The following is a 27,448-nucleotide window of genomic DNA, read 5'->3' on the forward strand; positions in this document are numbered from 1 at the left end:
AAAGTGCAGTATTCCACCAAAATAAACTCTTTTGCAAGTGAAGAAATTGAGACAAATATTGTGATTGTGCTACACACAAAATATATATATATATATATATATAATATATATATATATATATATATATGTATATATATATGTATGTGTATGTATATATATATATATATATATATATATATATATATATATATATGTATATATGTATATATATATATATGTATGTATATGTGTGTGTGTGTGTGTGTGTGTGTGTATATATATAATATAGTCTTCAGCTGTCTGAAGACTGTGTAACCTTTGCTCAGTATGCCGTGGCCGGTGGTCAACTTCTGGAGCCGTCTGGAGCCAGATGGTCGTGTCTGGATCTCCTGTGGTGCCAGTCTCTTCAAAAACCTTCATGCCGGCCTCTGATATATGGTCTTTACTGCCTCACTGGATGCCACACCCTGAAGACAGGCTATATATCTGTCCTGGGATGACCCTCACACCTCTCACTTTTTATTGGGTAGCCTTTTCCATTCATGGATTCAGTCTGTTAGCTATACTCAGGATCCAAAATTGGCCTTCTGTTTTTCTTGCCATCTTTAAAACCTGGTATTTTTCTGCTAGCAGCACCTGTAACTAGTGAGTGCTCAGTGATTAATGTTCAGTGATTTTTCATTTATCCTGGAGTTTAGTTTAATATCACTGATGCATGTGTGTTTTGTTCTTCCCACTTGTTGACAGAAGTGTTTCTCTCCTCCTGAGACTGTCATTAGTTTTGCTCTCATCTGAATCATATATCTTTCCATCTCAGCTTAGCATCCTCTATGGCAGCACCAGAGTGAAATACTTCCTCTAAGGATGTGTTCACGTCCTTATGTCTGACCTCACACCCACAGCCAGGCCTGCGTTTGGACTGAATCTAAGACATCTCTGTCATTTAAGCCTCCTGTAAGCTCTTAAAAACTCTTTAAAGACACTTTGTCAGATATCCTACATCCTACTTCTTAAGGTGTAATTATATGTCACGTTCAAGTGCTCTGTGGTCAGAGAGAACACATTAACACAGACCTTTTGCTTTGTGTAAAAATATAAGGTATTCAACAAATGGATAAAGAAAAATAAACAATACTGTTGAAAAGTTTGGGGTTGGTAAGATTTGAAAATATTTGTGAGTCACCTTTGCTCGCCATTAGATCAAAAATACTGTAAAAACATTACAATATTGAAATTATATTTTAAAATGTAACTTATTCCTGTGACTGCAAAGCTCCATTTTCAGCATCATTACTCTAGTCTTCAGTGTCACATGATACGTCAAAAAGCATTCTAATATGATGATTGGCTGCTCAGAAAACATTTATTATTATTATCAGTACTGGAAACAGTTGTGATGCTTAATATTTGTATATGCTAAAGTACACGACAGAGTAATTTACTGACTGAGATTAAGAAGAATTAACACTTTATACACTGATAGCAGAATTGCTTTTGTGTTGACAGGGTTGTCGTTAGATTTTGGAATTCACACAGTGGAGAGGTGACATTTCTCCTAACTGGAGAAAGTCAGATATCAATTAATTTGCCTTGGTTATATATCAGTCCATCACTAGCCATATTATCTCTATTCCATTTTAATTGGGATAAACTGGATAAAATTCTTTGTTTTTGTTGCCAACAGACAGGTTTTAACATCAGACTGATATTCTGTTCCAGCACATGATCCTACTGAGCAGACAGAGATGTTGTGCAGAAAGTATTACCTGCTGTTATTCATGCATCATAGCCCAAGTCTCTTAATTTTCTGCCTGCGGATGTAACCCCAGAATCCCACAGCGCCTTCCTGAGCCTGTGAATCATAGCTGTCCTTGCCTCGGCCTACACACCACCAGCCGCGTTGTGTGCGTCAGGCAGTCTGAGAGATGCTCTTTTGCTGGGCCTCAAAACATACCTCTCCTCGCTGCTTCCTCTCAGGCCTCTTCCAGCTGTCAGAAACCTGACAGTAAGTTTGATATCTAACGTGATGTAGGTCTCAGCCTGTCAAAGCATGAGTCAAGCTGTAGAAACAGGCAAAAATAGTGTTATGAATGTGGTTTCTGACACTGACACAACTCCAGGACTTCCAAATCCACAGTGAATTCATCACTGCTGTTACCTTTTCTAAAGCTTAACATAATCACACCCGGAGCCACCTCCAACCAATGGTTTTAGGAAACCAGTGAATGGTGGGCAACATGCTTTTAAAAGTGGTAAATGTAAGAGGAATATGTCAAAGTCATTTATATGCACCAAACCTCCTGCTGCCAGCTGGTGGCTAGGAGTATCATTATAGCTTTTAGATGTCTTTTGGATGTCTTTGGGCTTGGTTTTAGTTAAGTTTAAGTATGTTTTTAACGTGAAGTTTGGGGGAGGACTTACTTAACGTGAAATAATGGCCAGGTCTTTAGAATGTGTGCGGACTCTTTTGAAGTTTGATGCAGATCAGAAATTGTATGGCTGCGACGGACACACCCTACAACAAAAACTCAAGATCTTCGCAATTTAACATTACAAAGGGTTTTAGATTACACCGACCAAATTTAGTGTTGATCTGATTAAATCTCTAGGATGAGTTTGTTAGAAAACAATGCCTGAAAATGGCAAAAACTACACAAAATTTGCATATTCTTTTTTAAATGCCTGACATCCTGTTGTGTTTCGGATTTTGCTCCAGGAGACTTTTTTGTAGGTATTGGGATGTTACATGTGTCGAGGGGAACTTCTTTGAAAGTGTATAGGTGCCATTTTGCCACACCCACTTTTGAAACCTATATCAGACGTACATTTTCACCACTTCTGGTGCATGTGCAAAGTTTCATGAGATTTTGAGCATGTTTAGGATCTTAAAAATGTGATTCATTTAGGAGAAGAAGAATAAACGGAGCAATTCCAATAGGGTCCTTACACCGCAGTGCTCGAACCTTATTTATCATTAAGTGTCCTTGGTTTTTATTAAGGCTGGGTCATCTGGAAAATTAGGTCTCCTTATTTGTACATTTTTGGATTAAATTGTAGCAAATATTTATTTTGATAAATTTTTCACACTAAGTTAAAGATACCATCATTTTGACAAAATCTAGATAAAGCAAAATAAAGCATGTTTGTTAAATTAAAACAAGAATGTTTTATTATTATTACTATTATTATTATTATATAATTATTACAAATATTTGTTAAGCTATTTTAAGGTGACAGTTACAGTGTACTTACTGTAGTAATAATTAAGTATAATTACATGCAACTAACCCTAAACCTAAAACCTAAACCCTGTAGTAATAACAATGTACACTATTTGTCACCTTAAAATAAAGTCTAAAAATGTTTTGATATGCACCAACATAAATACCAGTATCCAATAACAAGACAAGTAAAAACACAATAATAGACATAAACAGTTACCTGCATTTTGTTTAATAAAATGTCAAAATATGAAAGGTGTTATAAGACTTCTATTTATTCTTTTTTTGTTATGTAAATTATTTTGAATTTGAATGATTTTGAGTTCATTGAAATTACCAGCAAAATTCTTACAAATGCTATGCAAATATTCAATATATCAGCCATAGTTTGTATGATTGATTGACTGTTTCTAACAGCATGTTTGTGAGTATCCAAAAACTATCCCATTGCTTACTTTGCTCTATGTGTGCTTTTATTTTTCCCAGGAGGCTCAGAAGGTGAATAACCATATGAACAGTCAGGCTGATGGCCCAACGAAGAACCAGAATGATAAAGAGGAAGCCCCAGTCAGCGAGGTGGGCTGGATGACCTCAGTCAAAGACTGGGCAGGGGTCATGATCTCAGCACAGACCCTTACCGGCAGAGTTCTGGTGAGATGGCTACACACATACACCAACCGCAACATCACCAGATGCCCATAAACGCATGTGATCCTCATATATTAATTTTTACTAAAAATAATGTTTTCTCATCGATTACTTGGAACTGACGTCTCATGAAACATTTGTCACATGCTGTGACACAGTTAGCACACTGCTGTTTAGGACTGGGCGGTATGATGGTATATATCGACAGAGATTTTGCTATACTGTGCATTCTGTGGTATGCAAATATATCCGCATAACATAATAGTACTTAAAAGTTGTATACACCTTTGAGTGTTAAGGAAACGTGCATGAATGAGAAAATAAAGAGGGGGTCGCACTAGATAGAGTTAATAAGTGCAACAAGCAGTGAAAAAGAACTCAATGTGGTGCTCGTGCTGACTGACACACACAAAGCACACACTCAGAAAGCGCTTTTCTCAGACAGCATGATGCAATTAAAAATTTGGGAGGTGCATGATGTTTAATAAAGTTATTAAGTGCAATGAGCAGTGAAAAAGAACTCAATCCACTGCTTGCACTGACTGACACACAGCCGAAGCACACGTGCTGAAAGCCCCTCTCAGCATGGTCAGATAAGCACACAATTATGTCAAAATGCCCGTTGTGTGGAGTAAACATAGTCAGTTATATGTTGAATAAACAGAAACAGTTGAAACCGGTGAAAACACGATGTGTTTCAGTATATTGCATCTGTGCAGTTGGTCTTAAAAGGACAGCACCCTTATTTACCTGCTGCTGTCTGTCATTATTAATGTTAATCACTAACTCTACTTGACTGAATCACTTTTGGATCTTTAATAAGCATCATTTTATGTTTGATTGATACAGTGAAGACTATGCAGTGTTTCATTAACACACTTTATTCAATTTCTGTAATATTTCTTACTACATGCTAAATAAGCCTACTGTAACTTTGTAATTTGCTTCTTTTTCTTATTTTTTATAAAAATAAAAGAAAACAAAAATAGCTATATTGAGATATCTATCGTTATTGTGAAATAAAATTTCTCATACCACGAAATAAGATTTTGGTCATATCGTCCACCCCTAATGCTGATGACATTTTCTATATGTGTATGTCAGACTAAGTCATAAATCTGACTCTAGAGGTCAAGATTATACCCAGATGATGTACGGGTGTTTTGTAAAAAGTGGTCTTATTAGCATGCCTCATGCAATAAAGGGCTTTTGGGAGTGCAGTAATACTGAATGGGGACTTGTGTGGGTGGCGCTCGTCATCGCAGTTGTTAGTGCTCGTACGGTGCTAGACACGGACAGGTCAATTAGCTATGAACAACTGAGTCAATTTACCACATAATAAAGATCATTTACTTTGGGAACATTATGCAAATGAGAACAGTCCTAATTTTCATCTTTCAGGTGGGGTGGCCGCTGTACTTGACAAGATTGGGAAGCAGGGCTCTTAGTAGATCAGTCTAGTCTAGTGCTTCTATTTTAATGCATGTCTGATCTGTAATGGGCCATTCACACTGACATCAATTAAATCACTGACGGAAGGTCGCAGTGCTGCAGTCACCATTAGACTTTAGACTACCTGACTAGTGTCTAAATGTATCAGCAGACTATGAAATTAATTTCATTAACCACAGTGGCTGGTCAATAAAAGCCTGATGTGGCTAAAGATTTTTATTTATTTATTGTTTCCAAGTAAAATATGCAGCTAAACTCAGAGAACCTCCTATACAGGGTTTTCATGGAGTGTTCACAGGTAAGACATTAAACAGTCATGAAAATAAACACTTGGGTCAAACTTGCAGCATCTAGTCAACAGATTACTTTGTTCACTACCATATGTTTTTTCATATTATTATAAATTTTTACTTAACTCCCATTGAATCAAATTGCTGTGTTGTTGCAAATCGCTGTCAGTGTGAACATCTCTAAATTCTCAACAATGTCGTCAATATAGCTACAGCTAGGGATGCACGTGATGCAGCATTTACTACACAGAGCTGTTGTTCACTGACAAGCTGCGCAAAACCACAATCATATTTTATGCATGTTTTGCGCAGCTTGTCATTGAACAACGGCTCTGTGTAGTAAATGCTGCACCACGTGAAAGCACGCACGTGTAGAGATTTACCACTGATTACAGAACCGGCTTTACTGACGAGATGCGCATTAAATATCGCATTAAATATTTATCATGAATCACTAGCTACAGCATGAGTGACATTGGTCAAATTGGTGTTGAAACTTGTAATTGATTACTTCAGTAATCTGGACAGAGATAGTGTTCATTGCTTTACTGGCTAGTTATAATCTTCAGTTCAGTTATTTCCCATTAGGTAAAGCCAAATACTGTGGTGTATTTGCTCAAAGCAAAGTGAAATACAAATTAAGTGGTTCTTTTATTTTGGACCCACAGATATAAATGAATGTTATTCCCATGGCTCCATCTAAGCTATTGAGTTTAGTCCAAACAACTTAATGGGTTGGATTTGTCAGTGGATCATATTTCCTTGCGGTGAATGATGGAAAGTGATAGTCTGGCTGGAATTCATCTATAGACTGATGTATTGAGTTGATTCCTCAGTGCATTATGTGTTTTTTTGTTGGTTGTTGGGAAGTGATAGCCTTGAAACTGAGCTCTCTGAGCCCTAACATCCTTATTTACAGATGGAGCTGCACTTGTTTGCGTGCTTCCACATCTCAGCTGGTTGTTCCATGATGTGAGTTTGGGTAGAGACTAAGTGACAGAGTGCATTGAAAGTTTATTCAGTCTGAATTGTGACTTATGAAGTGTTTAGAATGATATGCATGTGAAGGTGTACGGTTTGTGCAAATCCTGTGGCCTTCTCCTGGCCCTTCCTTTAAGAGAACACTCTTCCACTGAATGTCTGTTGAGCAGGAACATATTGTAATAGTGTGAGTGGGAGTGTTGTTGGACTGTGACTATCGTAAGTTTTATACCACCAAAAAAGGTCCAGCTGGAGCGCTTCATCACACCCGTAAATATTTTATGGGTTTTTAATGTGCTTGGATTCTCTGTGCTTTTATTTCATGTCTTTACATCTTTTAATATCATAATCCTTTTCTTTTTCTTTTTCTTTTTCTTTTCTTTTCTTTTCTTTTCTTTTCTTTTCTTTTCACACCTTAATCAGGTCAGATGCTTTGAATTTAACTTGAATTTAACATGGGTGAAGTTATTAATTAATTATTATTATATGCAAACAATTTACATGATTTATTATTATTATTTTAAAGTGTTTTGACATTTTTTTTTATTTTTGTTAGGTTTTTAGATTACAGTATGGTTTGATTTTGTTGGGTTTTGGATTAAAGTCTGAACTGATTTTGTTTGGGCAGTGTAGTCTGATTCTTGTGGAAATGACTCTTATGAATTGGCTTTTAAAGAATTGGTCAAAACATTCATGAACCAGTTTTAAAGTTCAAAATATTGTGTTCTTGTGTGCAGAGTAATTATGACAACATAGTAGGCATGGGCCGATTAGCGATTTCAAGGTATATCACGATTTGAGTGAATCTGCATCTCATTCAGTTCATCTGCTGTTTGTTTAATTCAGGCATGTAGTATAATTTCACAAAGCTAGTCAAAGAGCATTCTGTTTTTGCTTCAAATTGGGTTATTATTAAATCAAATTATGTATATGAAATTATATAACTAAATGATATTAAATTATATAAATGATATGTAAATTAATTATATAACTAAAATTAAATAAATAACTACAGATTTAGGTTAAATAAAGATGACAGTCTTTATTTTTCTTCTTTTTAGGACAGCTGTAGCTCTAGCAGCAATTCAACCATTCACATCAAAAGCTGCAGGACAGCACACAATTCAGCAAAGATTTCAGAAACAAATCTAAGAAAAAACAAACAAATACTACTGTTCCAAATATTCTGTATGTTGCTCAACAATATAAAATATATTGTGTTCAGTGGAAAAAAGTTACATAAGGAAAGGCAGATATAACAAACAGATGGTTTATTTATTAACTGTGTGAATGCACTGAGCTGTATAATGTTGCATAATCCTAGCGCTGCTGTCTGCACTTTAATGCTAAGCAAATAACAAAAGACAAAAGATGGCACACTATTCTTGACTAAATAACTTTTGTAACTTTCATAAGTGTAGTGGACCTCATCTGAATGATGACCAAAACTTTACAGATGTTTTATTAAGTTTGAGTCCGTTTTCACTCCAAAAAAACACCTAAAAATAAACAAAACACAGCACGAGAAATGCACATTAAACTCTCTCTCTTAGTTGCATTATCATCTACACACAGGGAATTACACAAAACACTTATTACAACTAACAGTAAACAAATATATACAGATCTCATGCCTTTTCGGGGGGGTACTTAATAAACTTACAAACTTTAAATCTGAAGAACTGTGTGCTTTCCTTACCCATATAGCTCTGTAGACTAGAAAACCTGTCAAAATAAGAGTCCCGCCTTCATACATATTTAAACTTACAAAAAATATTAAAATGTATACAGAAACAAATTAAAAGATTAATCATAATAAGGTCTGTTACAATAAAGAAGGATTAATATGTATTTAATTTATACATTGCAGGGTTATTTTACATTTGTTTACTTTATTTCTGTACCTGAAAACTGTTAAACCTACGTAAAAAGCAACATTTATTTAATACGTATCTTTGTTCTGTTGTATATGTAGGCCTGCTGATTGTTAAATGGATCCAATCCATGTTCATTAGTAATCATTTGATGCAGCAATAAAACTGCTAGTATAATTTAATGCAGGTGTTTTTGAACTTTGCTGATTTAAAACATGATCAAAATACTATTTTGATGCCAAAATTTCAAATAAGAGAGGAAGTGACAAATAATCAGTATCGGAATCGGCCAATAAGTGTTTGTTAAAATCGGTATTGATATCGGCCCCAATTGCTTAATACGTAGTTCATTAAATAATTAAACTTGCAACCAGAATTGATACATTTACATCCGTTAATTAGCTACAGATATACCTGCATATATTTTTTTAATGTTCAAACAGTTCATAGCCAAGAAATGCCTCTGTTTCAAACACGGGTGAAAGTGACAGTTTCAGTTGGCTTCTTTCATTTATCAGGAGGCAAAGCCTACGTTATACTAGAGCTGCACACATCCCGTGAGAATATCATCAGTTTCTGCAAATGAGCAATGCTTTCATCAGACTCTCTCTCTCCCCCTTGCTTTCTCTCCTTTTCTTTTGCTTGTTTGAGTTGAACTATCATTTTGAAGCAAGTAGTCATTGTAGCCAGTTAGATTCAACATTTTTAAAGTAAACAGTAAGATCTAATTAAAAATATGAAGTGCATGTTTTCCACACTGTTGATAGTAAACTGTTTAATAATTTTAATTACAATACGATAATCAATAAGAATCAATATTTACAAAATATGTTTTTACTGGTGTATTAGCATTTTAATATACAAAAATGGCACACAGGGACTTTGCAAGCATTTTTGAATGATGAAATTGCATGAGTGATACAGTGCTGTTGTGCATATGCACTGTGGGCCTGTAAATGAGTATGTGTGGGTGTCTGTGTTTATGTGCAGCTGTGCTTCAGAGCCCATATATACTATGAGCTCTGTGTGTGTATGTATAACGTGTGACTGTGCGTGTGTGTGTCTGTGTGGGTAGATATATGGACTCATGCCCTCTATCAGAGTTCTTTTTGCAGCTTAAAATCGCAATGAGCATCCGTGGACGCCAAGCCTGGCTGGTAACCATGGCAACAGCAGTTTACCTTGGCTCTGTCATTCTGATGTGCAGAACTGGCAGGCGGTTTGGATCCTCGGTGAAAACAAGAAAATTATCTTCCGAGCACTCTGGTCACGGGGTAAATGACAAGAAAGATGAGGGTGACAAGCACCTGTCTGGCACTAGGTAATGTATTGTGTGGGGTGACACTGTGAAAATGAAACCTCAAGCGCATGCCCTCATATTGTTCATTAGGGTTGCCTGATGACTTTGAGCGTGCTAAGATGTCAGGTGTTTCTCGAAGGGAATCATTTAATTACAAGATCAATCACAATCCACCTACTGCAGTTTAGTCGTGTCTTCTCAGGCAGAACTGAATTACGGTTGGCTAAATGAGTGTCCTTTTATCTTTTTTGCAGTCTTATGTAAATGATGGGCAACAGATGAAAATCCTCTGTGGTGTTATAGTTTCAACAACATTTCACATTCATAATACCAGCACATCATGCATCATTGGTCAATATATGGGTGCCACATCAGTCAGCGACACTTAGTAATAACCTTTGTGGTGTTGGCAGAATTAATATTCTAGATAAATGTTCCTGTACGCTTGAAAAGCAGCCACTCTTTTGTATTTGTCTCTTTTCTTCTTCTGTCGTGGTGTTCAGCCATACGCTGGGCTCCCAAATGGCTGATGCAGCATGTCATATATCTGGCTCATCTCATCCATCTCATCCATCTCATGAAACATCATCAGACACCTAAACAAGAATTTGGTTTTGTCATAACGAATTACTTAGCAGCAGGCTTGGTCTGTAAAAGTGATTTATCTCTCTCTCTGTGTGTGTGGGGGGGGGGGGGGTGGCAGGGACCGGAATAACAAAGACTCGGCAGCCGCTGATCGGAGACCAGTTCAGCTTTTTGTCTTTTAATGGAAGAAGATGGGATTTCGTTAATTGAAGCTTAGCATCAGCTCCCTAATGAGTTATTTCATACCTTTTCTTACTGGTTAGGTTGCTCTCTTTTCACTCAGAGAGCTTTATTGGCCATTTTGGGAGGCAGGGATTACATTGGGGCAAGCATTCTCTGAAAGGTTTCTGTTCATTCTTACACAACAGAGCTCACAATGAGATGAGAATGTTAGCATCAGGGGAAATGACATGAGTCTCCACCCACAGGAGACTCATGTGACTAAAAACCCTAGCTGCTGCTTGGCATGGATGAACAATGAAGGGCAAATGTCAGGTGTTTTAGAGGTTAGATTAAAACTTCAGACTGGTTGTGCATGGGGACTGATAACTGGCAAACAGTGGGTATAGAAAAGAATCAACCTAATTGAATTATTTGGCCTAAATACCAAACGATATGTGTGGCAGAAATCCAATACAGCTCACCATCAAAATAATAGCATTCCTACAGTAAAGCGTGGAGGTGGAAATGTCCTGTTATGGGGGTGTTTCTCTGCAGCAGGGACTGGAGCACTTGTCAGGATAGAAGGAAAATAGAAAATCTTGTGAAAAATCTGCTGCCCTCTGCCAGAAAATTGTCAATGGGAAGAAGGTTTACTTTCCAACATGACAATGACCCAAAGCACACAGCAAAACTGACCTCACAGTCATTGAAGGAGAAAAAGGTGAATGTCCTCCAATGTTCTAGTCAGAGCCCAGACTCAAACCCCACTGAAAATCTGTGGAATGACTTGACGACTGCAGTCTACAAACAGTCACCATCAAATTTAACCGAACTTGAGCAGTTCTGCAAACAAGAGTGAGCAAATATTGCAGAGTCTAGATGTGCAAAGACAAATCCCAACAGACTAATGGTTGTAATTAAAGCAAATGGTGGTTCAACATAAGGATGTCAATGATTAATCGATGATCGATTAATTGTCGATAAGAGATGCAATCGATTAAAGCTATCGAGGGTCAATTAAGCTTTAATTTTGGGCTGCATGTGGCTCATGTGCAAAACACATGCTGTGAGTGATGGTGACGGTATATAAATGCATCATCATTCATTCATAATGTACAAATTAAGCTTTTAATGTGATTTAAACTTTAAAAGTACATTAAAATAGAAATAACACAAAGTTCTTCAACATGGAAAGCAATAGAAATGTAGTAACAAAGTAATTTCACTAGATAATTTTTTCATATCGGGCTCTGAGCTTTGCAGGGCTGCGGGACACAGAACGGATAGGCTAGGCTATTCATTCCCATGACTTATTGATTTGTGGCCACTGTCCATGTTTCATTAATTTTACATTTATAGTTCCCTATATAACCCATGATTTAACTAAAATGATGGAACAAATTAATAAATTTATTTAATTAATTCATGGCCATGAAATCTTTTATTGTTTACCACAGTAAGAGATGAGAAAACAGTGATAAAATGTGAATGACAATAAAATAAACCTGCGAAATTAGAGGGTTAGACAATGAGGATTTAAGAAAAGAAACAATGCCTAAATATTATTGTATTTGTGGAAATTCATTTTCCAGCTAACCAATTATTCCTCTAATTAACAAAGCTTTTATACCACACTTTTCATAATCAGAGCTTATAATTTGTAAATAAATATAAGTTTGCTGGATACAAAACAGCAGTTGAAAGGTGCTGTGACCGACAGTGACAGTACATTTTCCCGGAGCATTCAATGATGTCACAAAATGGTGATGCCACGACTAAGATCATCGTTCACAAGTTTCTGCATGGACCTAACTAGCCTAGGGCACAGGTTTTCAACCCCTGGGACAAAATGGGATGCTTTAACGAAAATGTATGGCCTATGTAAGTAATAGGCCTAAAATAAAAATAAGTTTGTTTTCATAAAAAAAAAGCTAAATATATCTTAATCTATACTTAAGCTAACACATTTAAACCAGAAGTATGGCGCTCGGCTAAATAAACAAGTTCACAGAAAAGGAAAGGATGACAATGCACTTTCTGTTTATTTGCTTTATTTTACAAAAGCACAAATCTTCTGTTTTTATTGTGAATTTGCAAAAATAAAAGTAAACACTTTTGTGGATTATATCTTATTCAAAAAATTTAGTTTTTTATGTTTCAGCTGTTCGATCGCGCCGGCACCTATTTTTTTGTTTTTATTGTGAATTTTCTAAATAGCGAGGTAATAACAGCGCTGTTTTGAGACGCTGCTGCAGAACACTAATGAGGGATGCACAGAGGTAGCCTAATTCACACAAGCTCTCTCTCTCTCTCTTTCTTTCTTTTTCTCTGTGTGTTTCTGTCTCTCTGGCTCTCTTTCTAATAACTTCATTAATAACTGCATTAGAATGCTGTCAACGGCTCAAGCCTTCATTACCAGCTTTAAAATGACGTTTTGGAACTAGCAAAAGAGACATTGGATGAGATGCGGAAGAAATAATCCTACTCACAATAGCGATTTAAGTACAAAAACCAGACGAATCCCTTTAAACATATCATCTGATCGATGAATTGAGGTGTGGTAACTGTAGTATAAGCAGAATAATTGACTGCGGGCTGTTGAATTATTAGAAAAATAATGCATACGCTTCGTGTCGTGGCTGCATCACCACCTCGGGTGTGCATTATTTTTCTAATAATTCAACAGCCCGGAGTCAATTATTCCTAACAAAATACTGTCAACCAAACATATAAAAGGTCACACTGGTCAGTTTAAATAGACCGCAGTATACCTGTCCACTCTGCTGTTATGCCAAGGATGTTTTTGCTCACTTGAAGAGGATGATCTTTTCCATCTATATGCGAATGCATGTAAAGTATAAGCCTAGTTTACATCATTCATAATAGTTTGACATTCAAATACATTTTGAATATGGAAAAATTTGGATTTGTGCCAAATGAGACATGAGCAATAACCTCCAAATTCATCTAGCCAAACCCACGCGCTCTCGTCCTCGTATGCACGCACACATGCACTGTCACAATCTAATGCTGTGTAGATGCCGGATTTTTAAAAACAAATAGGCCTACCGGAACACAAAAATTCAAAATCTGACATTTTCAATAACAGGATCCAGCAGGATCAAATTAAGTACTGGTCATAATACTCAGATAAAAATGTTTCATGTGAGCAACAGTGTGTATACAATACAATATTTGTTAAAAGGTCATCTGTGTTGAACTTGAGGAGAACTGAGTTCAGATTTTCATTAAAAATCTTTTTTATTTTTTTTATAATGCAGTGATTTTTTTGTTTTTTTGTTTCTAATGCAGTGAATTTGATATTAATTTTGACTTAACTGTCCAAATACCTCCTTTATTACACTGACCAACAATGAAACATTAGCAGCGATGGGACCCCCGGCTTCTAGACCTAGAGTATTACTCGGCTGATTTATTTGTCAAGCATTCGGGTAGACAGAAATGCCCATCCCTCAGTTCCCTTATTGTCTGTGAGTCTGTTCAAGATGTCCTAACAGGTGCATATAGGCCATGTGGCCTGAGTTTTGTTCACGCCTCAAGCTTCCAACTGGGAGCAGGTCTAAGTATGCGAGCACCTGTGTGGGGAAGCAGACTTTCACCACTATGTGGTGTGGGAGAGAGAAACAGGAATGTGCTGTCAGTCATCAGCCCCCTAATGACCCCTGAGCCTTTGACCCCTGCACATATATACCCAGCAGACTTACCAAAAATGGCTTTGACCACAGCCATCTCTATTGCTGGACTTTCAGATTGTCAGAGCGTTTTCAGATTCAGCCTGTACACCCATACGGCTCCGTAGCGGGAGTCTGGCAGAAATGGAGTGCGTCTGGATTCATAATTATGGTTTCCCGTGGAGGGCATTTCTAATTTGGAGTTAATCTATTGCTGCCAGTAAACTTATCTATGGGGGCTACAGCTGTCATTGCAGGAAGAAATGAGTCAAAACAACAACAGTAATGACAAAGCCATCAATCCCATGTGAAGCGTGACTTACAATTTGCCCCGTAATTATCTGCCACATAAAACACATTTCCCCCCACCTGTAGTTCGGTTACATTTTTCAAACTGATTAAGGCAAAGTCGCATATTCTGTCCTCATTATTCTTTAATATAATAGGCCATATTTTACAGTGTTTGCATAGCAGCAAGTTTTGGTAGACCTCTCTCATATTAAAGGGATTATTTTAAACACGTAACCCTAAATATCAAACCTTCCCTATAACTCCAGTCAGACTAGATAATTTCAGTCTTAAGTGTGCTATAGTGGCATGTGAAAGTTTGGGAACTTCTTGCAGAATCTCTGAAAATGTGAGTAATTTTAACAAAATAAGAGAAATCATACAAAATGCTTGTTATTTTTTATTTAGTACTGTCCTGAGTAAGATATTTTACATAAAAGATGTTTACATTTAGTCCACAAGAAAAAAATAAAAAAAATAGCTGAAATTCAAATCAAAAGTTTGGCAACCTGTGTGTGGTTACCTGGATAATCCACATTATAATTTTTTGTTTTGTGATGGTTGTTCATGAGTCCCTTGCTTGTTCTGAACAGTTAAACTGAGCACTGTTTTTCAGAAAAATCATCCAGCTCCTGCAGATTCTGCAGTTTTCCATCATCTTTTGCATATTTGAAAAAAATTTTTGAATTTGAAGATCATGGTAAATTTTAATTGTTTGTTATTGTTGTTAAGGTGAAAGTGTATTTTTCTTCTGCCGAAGGGCAGTACTAAACGGAAAAAAAAAAAAAATTTAACAAAAGAAAAATTTGGACATCTTCGTCCTTTTCAAAAGTTTCTTGATGTATCGTGTTTCCTTCTGGAGCATCAGTGAATGTTTGAACCTTTTTTAATAGTTGTGTTTGAGTCCCTCAGTTGTCCTTAGTTTGAAAATATGGATCTCAAAATCATACACTCACTGCTGGAAAGGGTTCAAATATGCTAAAGATGTTGGAAAACTGCAGAATCTGCAGGAGCTGGAGGATTTTTCAGAAAAACTGTGCTCAGTTTAACTGTTCAGCACAAACAAGGGACTCATGAACAATCATCAGAAAACAGTTGTGGATCATCTAGTTATTAAGTATTATTTTTTAAATGGGCAGTTGTCGAATAGTGCTTGAGGTTGGGGTTTAGCGCGTCTAGTTTGCCGCTTGAACATTTTAAGATCATTCGCTTCATTCGCGCGTGAAATTAGCTTCAACAACAGACGCGAATTCGCGTCTTAGACGCAAATTTCTGTCATTATTGGGGACGCAGCATTTTCAACCACCATTTTTATTCAGATAATTTTCAAAATATTACTGTTATCGTTTCATGAAATGTAATTTTAAAAGTATTTCAGGCGAGAATGTAGTCGTTTTAAACTCAAATATGCGGTTTATTTATAAAGACAGCGTCTATAAAATGTGTTTCGCCGATTTCGGAGATGAGCTCCATGCGATCAGCGGGAACTCAGTGATCATGTATCCGCCGAGAGCAGCCTCACCTCGGCTAGACTTTCTGACATTTGCCGCTGGCTCTGATGTCTCTTCAGTGGTTCAAGATAAAATACAATTCGTTTGGGGTAAATCTTATCTTTGGCATTTACTCAATTCATCTATAATATATTTTATATATTATTATATATATATATATATATATACACACACACACACACACACACACTATGTAGGTAGACATCCAAAATGGGCAGGGCCGCGGCGTTAACTGCAATTCAGTCGCGTGTTAAAATCATTCGCGAAACTACCGTCAGGTGGCGCAAAGGGACGGTTTGCGAACTGAATGTAATTGTAAAATGAAAGGAAGACGTTAAACAACAATAACATTATAATATACATTATAACATCCTTAAAAGCCATTAAAAAATAGGATAGTCTTAGGCTACAGTCTACTCATCAAAAAATGAAAGAAAGACCTTTACACAAGGGCTGTTATGCATGCTATTGTTATTAAACAGTCATACATACATACATATATATATATATATATATATATATATATATATATATATATATATATATATATATATATATATATATATATATATATATATACGGATTAAAAGCTAAATGTTTTCATTTCAGTTCATTCTTGGTTAATATATATATATATATATATAAAATAATAATAATAATCTTCAGGTTCCATTTGCAGAGCGAAATGAGAACGGTCCAGCATTTACAAATAATTCTTATTCACTCTGTTATTTTTCTTGATTTTTTAAACTGCTAACACTTTGCATTTTTGAATTATGCCTTTACTGTGTGACCAAAAATTGTGAATTGTGACTTTGATCGCGCTGGTGACTCACGCGCACATATTCATTGGAAACAGCAGTCGTTCACCGAGCCATGCGACGCGAGCAGCGGTCCACTTTGGCATATTTTTGCTCATTATGATTTTTTTTTTTTTCCGTTGATACTGAAATACGTGTGAAATCCAAAACCTATTTTACCTAATAAATAAGAGTTTAACTTCAAATGGGCAACATGTTTGGATTTGTCCGAAATGAGAGAGATAAGCCCAACCTTACCTTATGTATCGCTTTAAATTATTTTAAATTATTATTATTTATTTTAATTTTTTTGTTTATAAGCCTCTATTATTATATACTGCAATTATATTTATCCAATATAATTATATATTTGTAATTCTTGTTCTGTTCTGATAAATTTGTTGAATTTAAAGGATTTGTTGTAAAGTGAAAGGAACTAAAAATATCCTGTTATTAGCCTATAGCATTATAAGACCTGCCGTTATCATTTCTGAATGTAATAAAATGCAACTCTCACAAACTTAATTTATTTTTAGCGTGTTTTCGTGTTTGTTTTTATCCAGCTTTATTTTTCCATTGCATCTGAAAATGACTGTGCATCACATTCACTCCGCGCGCTCAATCTGCCTCTCGCGTTGTTCAGCTGTGGACAATTTCAAAATGTTTGATATAAAGGTTGCTGTCACAGTTTATACAGGAATTGTTCATTTAAAAATAAAAAAAATTAATTTAAAAAAGTAAAAAAGTTAAAAAATCAAAATATATTGTTAGTTTTATGCTAACATGCAATCAAGGTCTTCAGATACAATATAAGACACAAGTTCATTTAGGCTATTTAACATGCACTTTTACATTTTCAACTTATAAACTCCTTGAGATTTTTAAGTCAGCTTAATAGTATTGAAATTCAAGTTGATTCTAGTATAAAAAAGGTTTTAATTGCTTAAATTATTTCTATGACTATGACTTTTCCCTCAATAAATTCCTAATTTGCTGCTTATTAAAGGCAGGGTAGGTAAAAAATGTATAAAAATTTTTTTTTCCAAATTTGTTTAAACTTTATATATATATTAATAAAAATCGAGTGTCTGTAGACCTCTCACGACTGTTTTAAAGACAGCTCATTATTTCCATTCACTCCACCCCCTCCCTTCTGGGCTCCTTCCCTATAGATTATTTATCGTCTCTACTACGGCTCGCTAAGTAATGTTATGTTAGCTATATTACGCAGCTACGTGTGCTAATGACACATGCTTCATGAAAAAATAAACAAAAAAATATGTATGATCAAAATACAAAAAGAAAGATTTACCTGTCCAGCAGAAATAAAAGCCATCAAGGAGTCACTTTTCAGCCCCTTGAGTTCCCTCAGTTCTCGCCATCGCTGGAAAGCCACGCCGATATTAACTCACATTTTATTTCTTTGTTTATCCAAAGACTTTTTGTTCATTGCCTTTTCTTGTATTGTTACTGTCTTCCTTTTTTGCCTGGTTTGCCTTCAGTAACTGCATAGGCCGGTACTGTGAATTTTGCTTGCTGTTTCTCTGCCATTGTTTTGGTATTCCTAGGATCCGTGCCTGAATTCCTCAAATTAAAAGTGCGCGCGCAAGTGGGCAGGTCATGTGTGGCAAAATGGTGGTTGCCATGGTTGCGAGAGAGTGACAGTCGCCTAAGCCAATCCAATGTTTCGTCCCGAATGGAAATAATGAGCTGTGTTTAATACAGATTAAACGGCCTAGAGTCACTCGATTTTTATACTCTTTTTTTATCAGAGTACTTACATTTTAATTATGCATTGATATATATAGAAAGTTTAAACAAATTTGGAAGAAAGTTGTTTATAAATTTTTTACCTACCCTGCCTTTAATAAGTTAGCATGACTTTTTCATCATAGCATTTTTTTACGAGCTGTTTTCGTTTTCTGAAACCAAGCACCCACTTTTTTCTTTTTTTAAATCTATTAATCGCTCGCATATCTCCTACAGCCTACAAATAAGGGCTAATAGAGGTTCTTTCTTTTATTATTTATTTATAATGTTTATTCTTGAAAAAAAAAAAGTATTTATTCTTTTATAAAATAAGGGAGAGAATTAGGGAAGATCCAAATATTTGTAATGTACAAAAATATAGGCCTATATCTGCCTGCAGTTACAAAGTTATATTTGTTCTGATTCACCCATTTATGTTGGATACAATTATTCTAAAAATAAAAATAAATAATGTCATAAAAAAACGCCATCGGCCTGAATACATTTTACCATTATAGAATTGGGGTAGTAATTTAGGAGGTGAAAATACAGTGAAATTACAAATGGCATGGGATTTTAAAGTATGACAACCGAAGGTCTATAAAACGTTTCTATGATGCAGTTTTTTTTTAAACAATGGCACTTAAAGTTTTCAACTAAAATATTATTTCAACCATATAGCCTGTGAATAAATAAAATGCGTACTTTTCAATGAAAGACTACTGAGAGTGTAGGTTGCTTCTGGTGTTTGGATTTTTACTTCAATATAATGAGATCCAAGTTTAAGAATAGCCTACAGTATTTTTTTTTTTTTAAATCTCTTTTTTATTAAAATATCTCAATGAAATACGTCTTCCTTCAGGTAGACTGAATGTTTTCCCACTTTGCTAAATGTTGGGCTCATGATCAATGAGTTTTATTCGCTCAAACTGATTTAGTAAAATCAAACCGTGGACGGTGAAGCTGGGTCAGTTAGAGCTCGCGCTCTCTGTGAAGGTCTTAAAGCCTTCCTCAAACGCCTACGTTCACAAATAACATGATTTTGGCAAAAATAATGATTAATTATCAATTGATAATTTGTTATTATTTTGGTCTAGTGAAAATAATAATATGGGCTGCGAGAAAATAATGAATATAAAAAGAGTAGGGCTGCTGTGAGCGCAGGCATGTTTCAACCCAGTAACAAACACAGCGTTCCTCACAGCCAAAAACAGACCGAATTCAGTTCAGCTGGAGGGGGCTGGGGGGTAGTTCTGTAGGCTATAGCTTGTGGGGGTCGAGATAAAGGTGTGAATCTCTTGCTCTTTCATATGGACAGTGCCTTATGAGGGTATCAAACTTGCAGAACAGGTTTTAGGACAACTTTAAAGAAAGGTTTGATACACTTCAAATGTTGACTACTGTATAGCGCAATAAAGTTTATTAGTTATTATAACTTAATTTCAGAGGAAGTGCCTTAAATAAATAAAAAAAAAAAAAAAATAATAATAATAATTAATAAATAAATAAAAAATAGAATTATGCTGACCGAATTCAGTTCAGCTGGAGGGGGTTGGAGGGTAGTTCTAAAAAGGTGCAAACTGTTGCATTAGGACTGGGCGATAGGCCTTATTTCACAAAACAATCCGTTTTATTTTTTTTTTGCCTCCCTACTTAAAATCAATATTCAAATGACAAAGAAATTGTTTAAGACAAGTTTTAATATAATTCTTTATCATTTACCAGTCAAATTTATAAATGAGACAAGATGATTAATAAAAAGCAGTAACGTTATTACCTTAATGCTGGAAAGACCTTTATTTTATTTATTTATTTATTTTTAATACTAGCCCATCATGCAATCATACAATTTCCCCTCCGCGCTTGAGCATTTAATAATAAATCCGCTCCGCACTTGCTCCGTGGATAAAGTTGAAATGTTATTTTCATAATGTAGCCTATAAAAATTAAATAAAAATAAATAAATAAATAAATAAAATTACAGGACAGTTTCAAAGGGGATTAGGCTATTGTATGCAAAAAAAAAAATTCCTACTAAGCGCCAAACTAATAACATTGTCAGCATTAAAAGTTATAATTGCAGCTTTCTGCTGTGCAAATTTTGTTTGTATTGAAAATAACAGTACATTTTCGGTTATTTTATCTACAGATCGATGCATTTCTTACAGATTTCTGCTCATTCAAAATCAGATACAGATGAAGTACTGTAAGATTACATTTGTTTGAATGCATTATTGCGACAGCGATTGCGTGTGAATGTGCTGTATCTGTTTAAATCACGCTTTAACCCGAAAATAATCAGTAAAAGGAACAGAAAAACTCCTTGAGAACTAGCCTGTAACGCTCGACTATTGCAGTCATTATACGGAGAGATTATGTGTATCAAGCTATAGCTAAATATGTTTATCATGTGAATTCTTGCTAAATATGCAGTTATATTACGGGCCATAGCTTGGATGTACATTTACATTTGGTTGAAGTTTTTTGATTTTGGTTTGAGGCCCCTTTGACCATTTTAAGTAAGGCCTAAAGAAAAACAATGACTACCTTATATCTATACTGTACATATTATATCTACTATGTTATTTTAAAAATTTTTAGTCTATTAAATTAGCCTATGTTTTAATTGTTCTATGTATGCTGTTTGTTAATTATCTTTTTTACGTTGCTGGTCCTGAGTAAGTTTTTCATTCTTATGTGGCAACATGTACAGAATGACAATAAAAGACCTTGAGTTCTTGAGTTGAGTTCCATGTTTGATGTCTAACAGGAAAATTATGACACCACTGAGCTGAATGGTAGTGCAGTGCAAGGAACACACACTGATGAACTTGCTGAATAAAAAGACTGATAAAGTGATTTTCACTGACCATCAAAGAAACATTTTTAATTGACACCAGAGTTTAAGAGGCACAAACAACAGCCTATATATAATTTAAATGAAATAGAGCAAATAGAATAACATTTAAATAAAATATTATATAAAATAAATAATAAATAGAACATTTAAATGTTTGAATTTTTCAAATAACAAAATTAACAACATCTAAAAAACACCAAAAACAAGATTAATAGTAACAATAATAAGAATTAGGTAACATTTCAACAGAACTATTAAAATCCAAACTTGTGTATTTGTGTGCGCGCACATGCATACATGGTCTCCTTGGAAAAAAGTAATTTGCTAAAAAACAAAAAATTGAATTAAAGGTTGTATCAGCCGATTTCAGGCCCAAAAAAGGCCCAACCATAAATGATCACATTCATCTAATCTTTCCTAACGATCCGCTAGCCGTCTCTGAAAAACGCGTCTCTGTAGGCAGCCTAGGCTCTGAGATCTGCACACAAAAACAAATGGTTTCACCAACCACTCAAAACCAAAACAAAATAGTGTTTCAACCAATCACCGACAGGGGAGGGTGTTGTGAGGTTTTGCGCTCGTGCACGGCTGCACGCGAAGTCCGAGAACACAAGCGCAAAACCTCACAACACCCTCCCCCTGTAAGTGTTTGCATCCCAATATAAGACTTTTAGACTGCAGATTATCCAGGCCTACAGGTTTACGTACCGTTATCTTCTTGCTTCTTCTCTTCTTCCAGGCTCTTCTTTTGTCGTTTTTCATGGCCAGAAAGATATTTTCGTTTCTTGTCAGACATCGCCGACGTCGGAGTAACTGACTGACAGACACTGACCAGGTGACGAGTGACATCATAGGGGTCAGTCAGGGTCAAGATTCGCGGGGAACTCGCCATAATAAAGAACTAAATAAATAACAACTGTGCTTATCATGATGCCTGATAAAAAGCGCTGTAGGCCCATTTCTTTTTATTTATTTATTTATTTTATGTTACTTTTGATGTATGATTTTTTTTTCCTCCCACTAGCTAGCAGTGACTCTAGGGGGCCCTCTGCTGGCCACGGGGCCCTTTGCAATTGCAAAGGTCGCTTAGTGGCTTGGCCGGCTCTGGGCCATTGGCATGACTTGTACTCGTGATGGAGCGGTGCTGGAGCGAGTGAAAACCACGACGCTCCGACTTTTAAAAAATCCGCTCCTCTTCAGTCAGAATCACTCCGCTCCACTTATACTCTGCTCGGCAGCGTGTCTCAGACGCGCGGGGGAGGGTTGAGCCCAATCACAACTACGAGCCCTGAGTGGAGCGTCGGCCGTTTTATTTTGTTGCGTCCATACAATATTTTTTTAGAGTGTGAAATATAAATTTTCACAGAATGTAGCTTATTCATAAACAATAGGCCTATATTAAACCATCTCTTTAAGTTTTTCTAAATCCCAAATAGAGTCCAGACATCAGTAAAGTATCCGTCTATGAACGTGTTTTATAGGTGACAAAAAAACACCAGAGTTTTGGGAGTCATTATATTTTGTAGACTTTATGTGATTTAAAATGCACAAACCAGAAGCACAATATCTGCAGAGAAGGGTTGGCCATTCTCAAAACATAAAATATCAATTTATTTAAATTTTCGTTTTTGTGTTTCAGAGGGAAAATCATTGTTAAGGCATCTCTCCGTTACAGACCATTCTGAAAGAAGAATTTATACAAACGCGTATAAAATGCTTTAAAAACTTTAACAGAGATGTCTAGAGGGTCTGCCTCCCACGTAAGATTTTCTAGTTACTAGTCGGTAATTTGTCATTATTCAATTAATCGCAAGTTTATATTAAATTTACATCTATAATCCATAATGAGGATTAATATATTCTGCGCTCAAGAACATGCATTAAGTTTGCCACAAAGCACAGGCAGAAGTAGCCTAATAATTGTGAAAAAGGAAACATTTTAATTATTTATTAATAAACAAACGTTTTCTTGTCGGCTGCAAGATGAAATCCACAGTGCTGGCTCTCTCCACATGAACGCGGCTTTAGAGAGAAATGAAACCTTCTCAGATTACATAATGCTTTCATTTTGAATTGATTCGTTTAAAAGATATTTCAAGCTTTCTGTAGATATATTTTTCATGTATGTGAGACACCCAGATTTTAAGTTATTTCATTATTAGTGAAAAAATCACGTGATCGAGAGGGCGCCTCCCTGTCAAGCGCATTAATAATTTTCGCACAAACACTTGAATATGAATAATAGGTCACAATTTTCCATATGCATTACAAAGTAAATATTTTTTTTTACATGCAATTATCCAAAATAAAACCAAACAAGATTTGTAATGAAGATAAAATGTAGACAAATAAGAATAAATGCTGCACGTGCACTCAGCATCATGCAATCTTGCACTCTGACATTTTACAGAATATTGTACAAACCTGCATTTAAATGCGGCTGCAATTTATTTATTTCATTTATTTATTTTTTACTTAAATTATATGAAAGCACGTAAAGAAGACTCCATTTAAAATCACTAAAGTTGTCAATTAATGAAGCTCTTTTTTACATTGTGTGTATTTTGTTGATTAATGACTTGAGTTTAACCCTCTGGAGTCGATTAACGCGTATACGCGTTTTGGGGTATTTTCTCCTGATAACCCCGAAAAGAACTTAAATTACACTTTCAGTTTTTGATTGTACAGAAATGCAATACATCAATCGAATCTGTAAAGGGTCTACTTTTTTTTGTATACAGACATAATAACAACAAAACTTTGTGCACTTATAAAATAAAGATAACAAACAAGGAGTGCTGTCTGCAGCCTTTGTCTGCGCTGATCTTCAGATACAAATGCGTCATTAAAATGAACTGTAACTCAGTGAATACTCAACGAAGAGACATGAGAGAGATATCTATAGAAAGCCTGACATGTCTACTTTTAAACTAAACAAGTGCTGCTGAAAACAAATATTCTGTGATAAAGTAATCCATATGAAAACAACGCGATGTCCGTTTTTCACGTCTCCCTTCATTATCTTCTAATACGACCACGCGCCCCCGCGCCGAGCGCGCTTTTGAGATTCAAATGTTTCACTGAAGCGCGCAGCTTTTGAATACGCCCACACAACAGAAGACAACGCAGCGAGATTGTTCTTCAAGTTTTTTTTTATTTAACTGTTTGCTTCGCGATGAGAGGAATAAAACATAATTCACCCCAAAAAGATGTGATGTGGTTGAGGATTTGAGATTTGGATTTCCTCAGAAAAAAGAATGAAGCACTTTATTCAGCAGAGTTCATAAACATGAGTAAGTCTCTTTTTATTTTATTTATATACTTGTACTAGTTTTCACATAACGTGTAAAACATTTTACTAGTTAGACTATTTTCCAAAGACTTTTTTCCAAACTATAATTCCTGACTAAATGTATAATCAAGTGAAATATTATGAAGTTTCAATAACGATATACACTACTATACCATTCAAAAGCTTGATGTAAATAATATAAATGTAACACTAAATGTAACCTGTAAAAAAATGTAACAATCATTGCTGTTCTTTCAATTTATCCCCCCTAAAAACCTAAAAACATATTCTCAGCTCTTTTCAACATTAATAATAATAATAAGAATAAGAATAATAATTATAATAATTTATTATTATTATTGTTTTTGTTGTAAGTAAAAATAATTTTTTGTTGTTATTATTATTGTTTTTGTTGTTTGTAAAAATATGTGTGACTGGAGTAATGATGCAAAAAATTCAGTTTGAAAGTCAGCTTTGATTGTTTCCTAATAAACTGTTTAACTGCACTCACAAGTGAATATTAAATTATGCTGTGGGATAATTAAATATATTCTAAATAAACTACAAACATAAAATTATATAGATTTATTTTGTCCTCACATTCTTTCTTGTAACTCATCCCTCTCAGTGACACAGCTGACTGAATGGCTCATTATGCAGCTCATTATGCAGGCCTTTGTCTTCTCAGGTGTGAATTCATGATAGTTGACGCCTACTCGCATATGACTTTTACCAACAAAAAGTGTCTTAGAAACTTTAAATCATTATATTGTTTTCTGTAAGTGAGTAAACAAGATGATTTTCACATAATTTAGAAAAAAAATTCTAGGCTACAAGCTCCAGTTCTCAAAATTCCTGGGAACCAATTTTCTGTATGTGTTTTATTGCCTTATTCAAGTGATTTAACATTTTTAGTTTTTCACTAACCACGCATAACATTTTTTTTCTCAAAAACACAATCATGTACATACATGCTGCTCACATATTATTATAGCCTAGTTTGTGCTGATTACAGTGAGATTAGACTTTAGCCATTTAGATATTTATAAGAAACTGAAAAAAGCACAAATGTCAGGGCATGACAAAACTTCTCCAGGCCCCAAAAATACCCTTAGACTCCAGAGGGTTAATCATGGTTTTCCTGGCCCAAAAAATTCCCTTTTTAGTGTTTAGGTTATTTAGCTAAATCGTGCAGGTTTAATTTATTCGTTTCTTGTTTTAATTAGGCCTAAATAATGGGAGCTAAATTATACAGTCCCTCACGTTTTACTAAGATAAAGAAAATAATTTATAAAACACGCAAGCCTATCTCACAATAGGCTACCACTCTTAATGCTCCGATGCAAAGTAAACCACAATTTCTTTTGAATAATATAACACACAATTCATATTATATAAATAATACTGCACACTATTTAAATGTGTCAAATCTAAAATATGGTGTAGAGAAAATATAAGCACGGGCTCATAGGCTTCACATTTATCCTGCTTGAATTCGTTCTAAGAAACGCACATATCTTCATAAGGACTAAACTTTCATCCGTGAATATTAAATATTTTAACTAGCCTAAAGTGTTTTCCTTTCATTTTCCCCGACTGCAGTCAAATATAAAACTTTGGTGAGTCAAAGCTGACGTCTATTCGCGAAAATGTGCTTTGATGCTCTTGTTTGAAAACTTGTGATTAAAGCGCCACTCAGCGATCAAAAGCTGCAAATGCACTTTGCAGACGCCGCGGCGGCGGTGGTAGAAGTAACGTTTTGGATGTCCACCTACTGTGTGTGTATGTGTATATATATATATATATATATATATATATATAGGTCCTTTTTATTCCTGTCTCTATAGAAATTTGACCTTTTGTCATATAGCTCCGGTTGACTGCTCACTGACAACATCTGTCGTTCCTCCTTGTTGAATGAGTGTCTTATGGGTAGGGTTGTGTTTTGTTTACGCGGCGCGAATTGATGCCAAAGTTCAAATTTTTCAACTCGGGCGGCAGACGCAAATTCGCGTCAAACACATAAATGCACAAAAGCACCATTCGCGCCAGATGCTCAATTCGCGTCATCCGCTCGAACTTGACGCGCGAATGAGGCGAATTCGCGTCTACCACGCCGCGATAAACGCCTCATTCGCGCCGCGAGACCTCCAGACGCGCGTAAACGCGTCTTTACATTGACTTAACATTGAAATCATTCGCGCCAGATTTGGTGTGAACGCAGCATTACTTAACACACAGTATTAAGAGCCAAGGGTTACCAAACTTTTGAATGGGGTTATTTTAATAATTTCAGCTATTTTTTTTTTCCATTCCGCAGGAACTTTGGAAATGGGGTATTTGGTTTGGTATTATGTTTGTTTTGTTCGCAGGAACCAGGAACTAAATAAAGTTCCGGGTAAAAAAAAGCCCCTTAGAAAGTCCCTGCTGGCGAGGTAGTACTTTTTCAAAGTTCCTGAAATTTTGGGGGCGGGACTTGGGCACTAAACATGCTGATTGGTTGAGTTCACGCAGCACTGTGATTTCAACCACCATTTATTCGGATCACTTTCAAAATATTACTGTTATTATGTTATGAAATGTAATTTTAAAAGTATTTCAGGCGCGAATGTAGTTGTTTAAAACTCAAATCTGTGGTTTATTTATAAAGACAGCGCCTAATTATCCTTGTGTTTTCGCCGATTTCGGAGACGGTCAGCTCCACGTGATCAGCGGGAGCTCAGTGATCATGTATCCGCGGAGAGCAGCCTCACCTCGGCTAGTC

At 35.6% G+C, this 27,448-nt stretch overlaps 1 protein-coding gene across 23 annotated transcripts in view; it reads left to right on the forward strand.

Annotated features, from left to right (window-relative positions):
• kcnma1a (potassium large conductance calcium-activated channel, subfamily M, alpha member 1a) overlaps positions 1 to 27,448 on the forward strand; it is a 217,547-nt gene that overhangs the window by 61,564 nt on the left and 128,535 nt on the right. For all 23 annotated transcript variants that reach the window (XM_042768609.1, XM_042768615.1, XM_042768613.1 and 20 more), the window contains exon 2: positions 3,687 to 3,851. In XM_042768609.1, coding sequence (XP_042624543.1) covers positions 3,687 to 3,851 — 165 coding nt within the window. The remainder of the gene's footprint in view (positions 1 to 3,686; positions 3,852 to 27,448) is intronic.

This window comes from Cyprinus carpio, chromosome A13 (genome assembly GCF_018340385.1).
Source record: "Cyprinus carpio isolate SPL01 chromosome A13, ASM1834038v1, whole genome shotgun sequence".
Classification (NCBI taxonomy): Eukaryota; Metazoa; Chordata; class Actinopteri; order Cypriniformes; family Cyprinidae; genus Cyprinus; species Cyprinus carpio.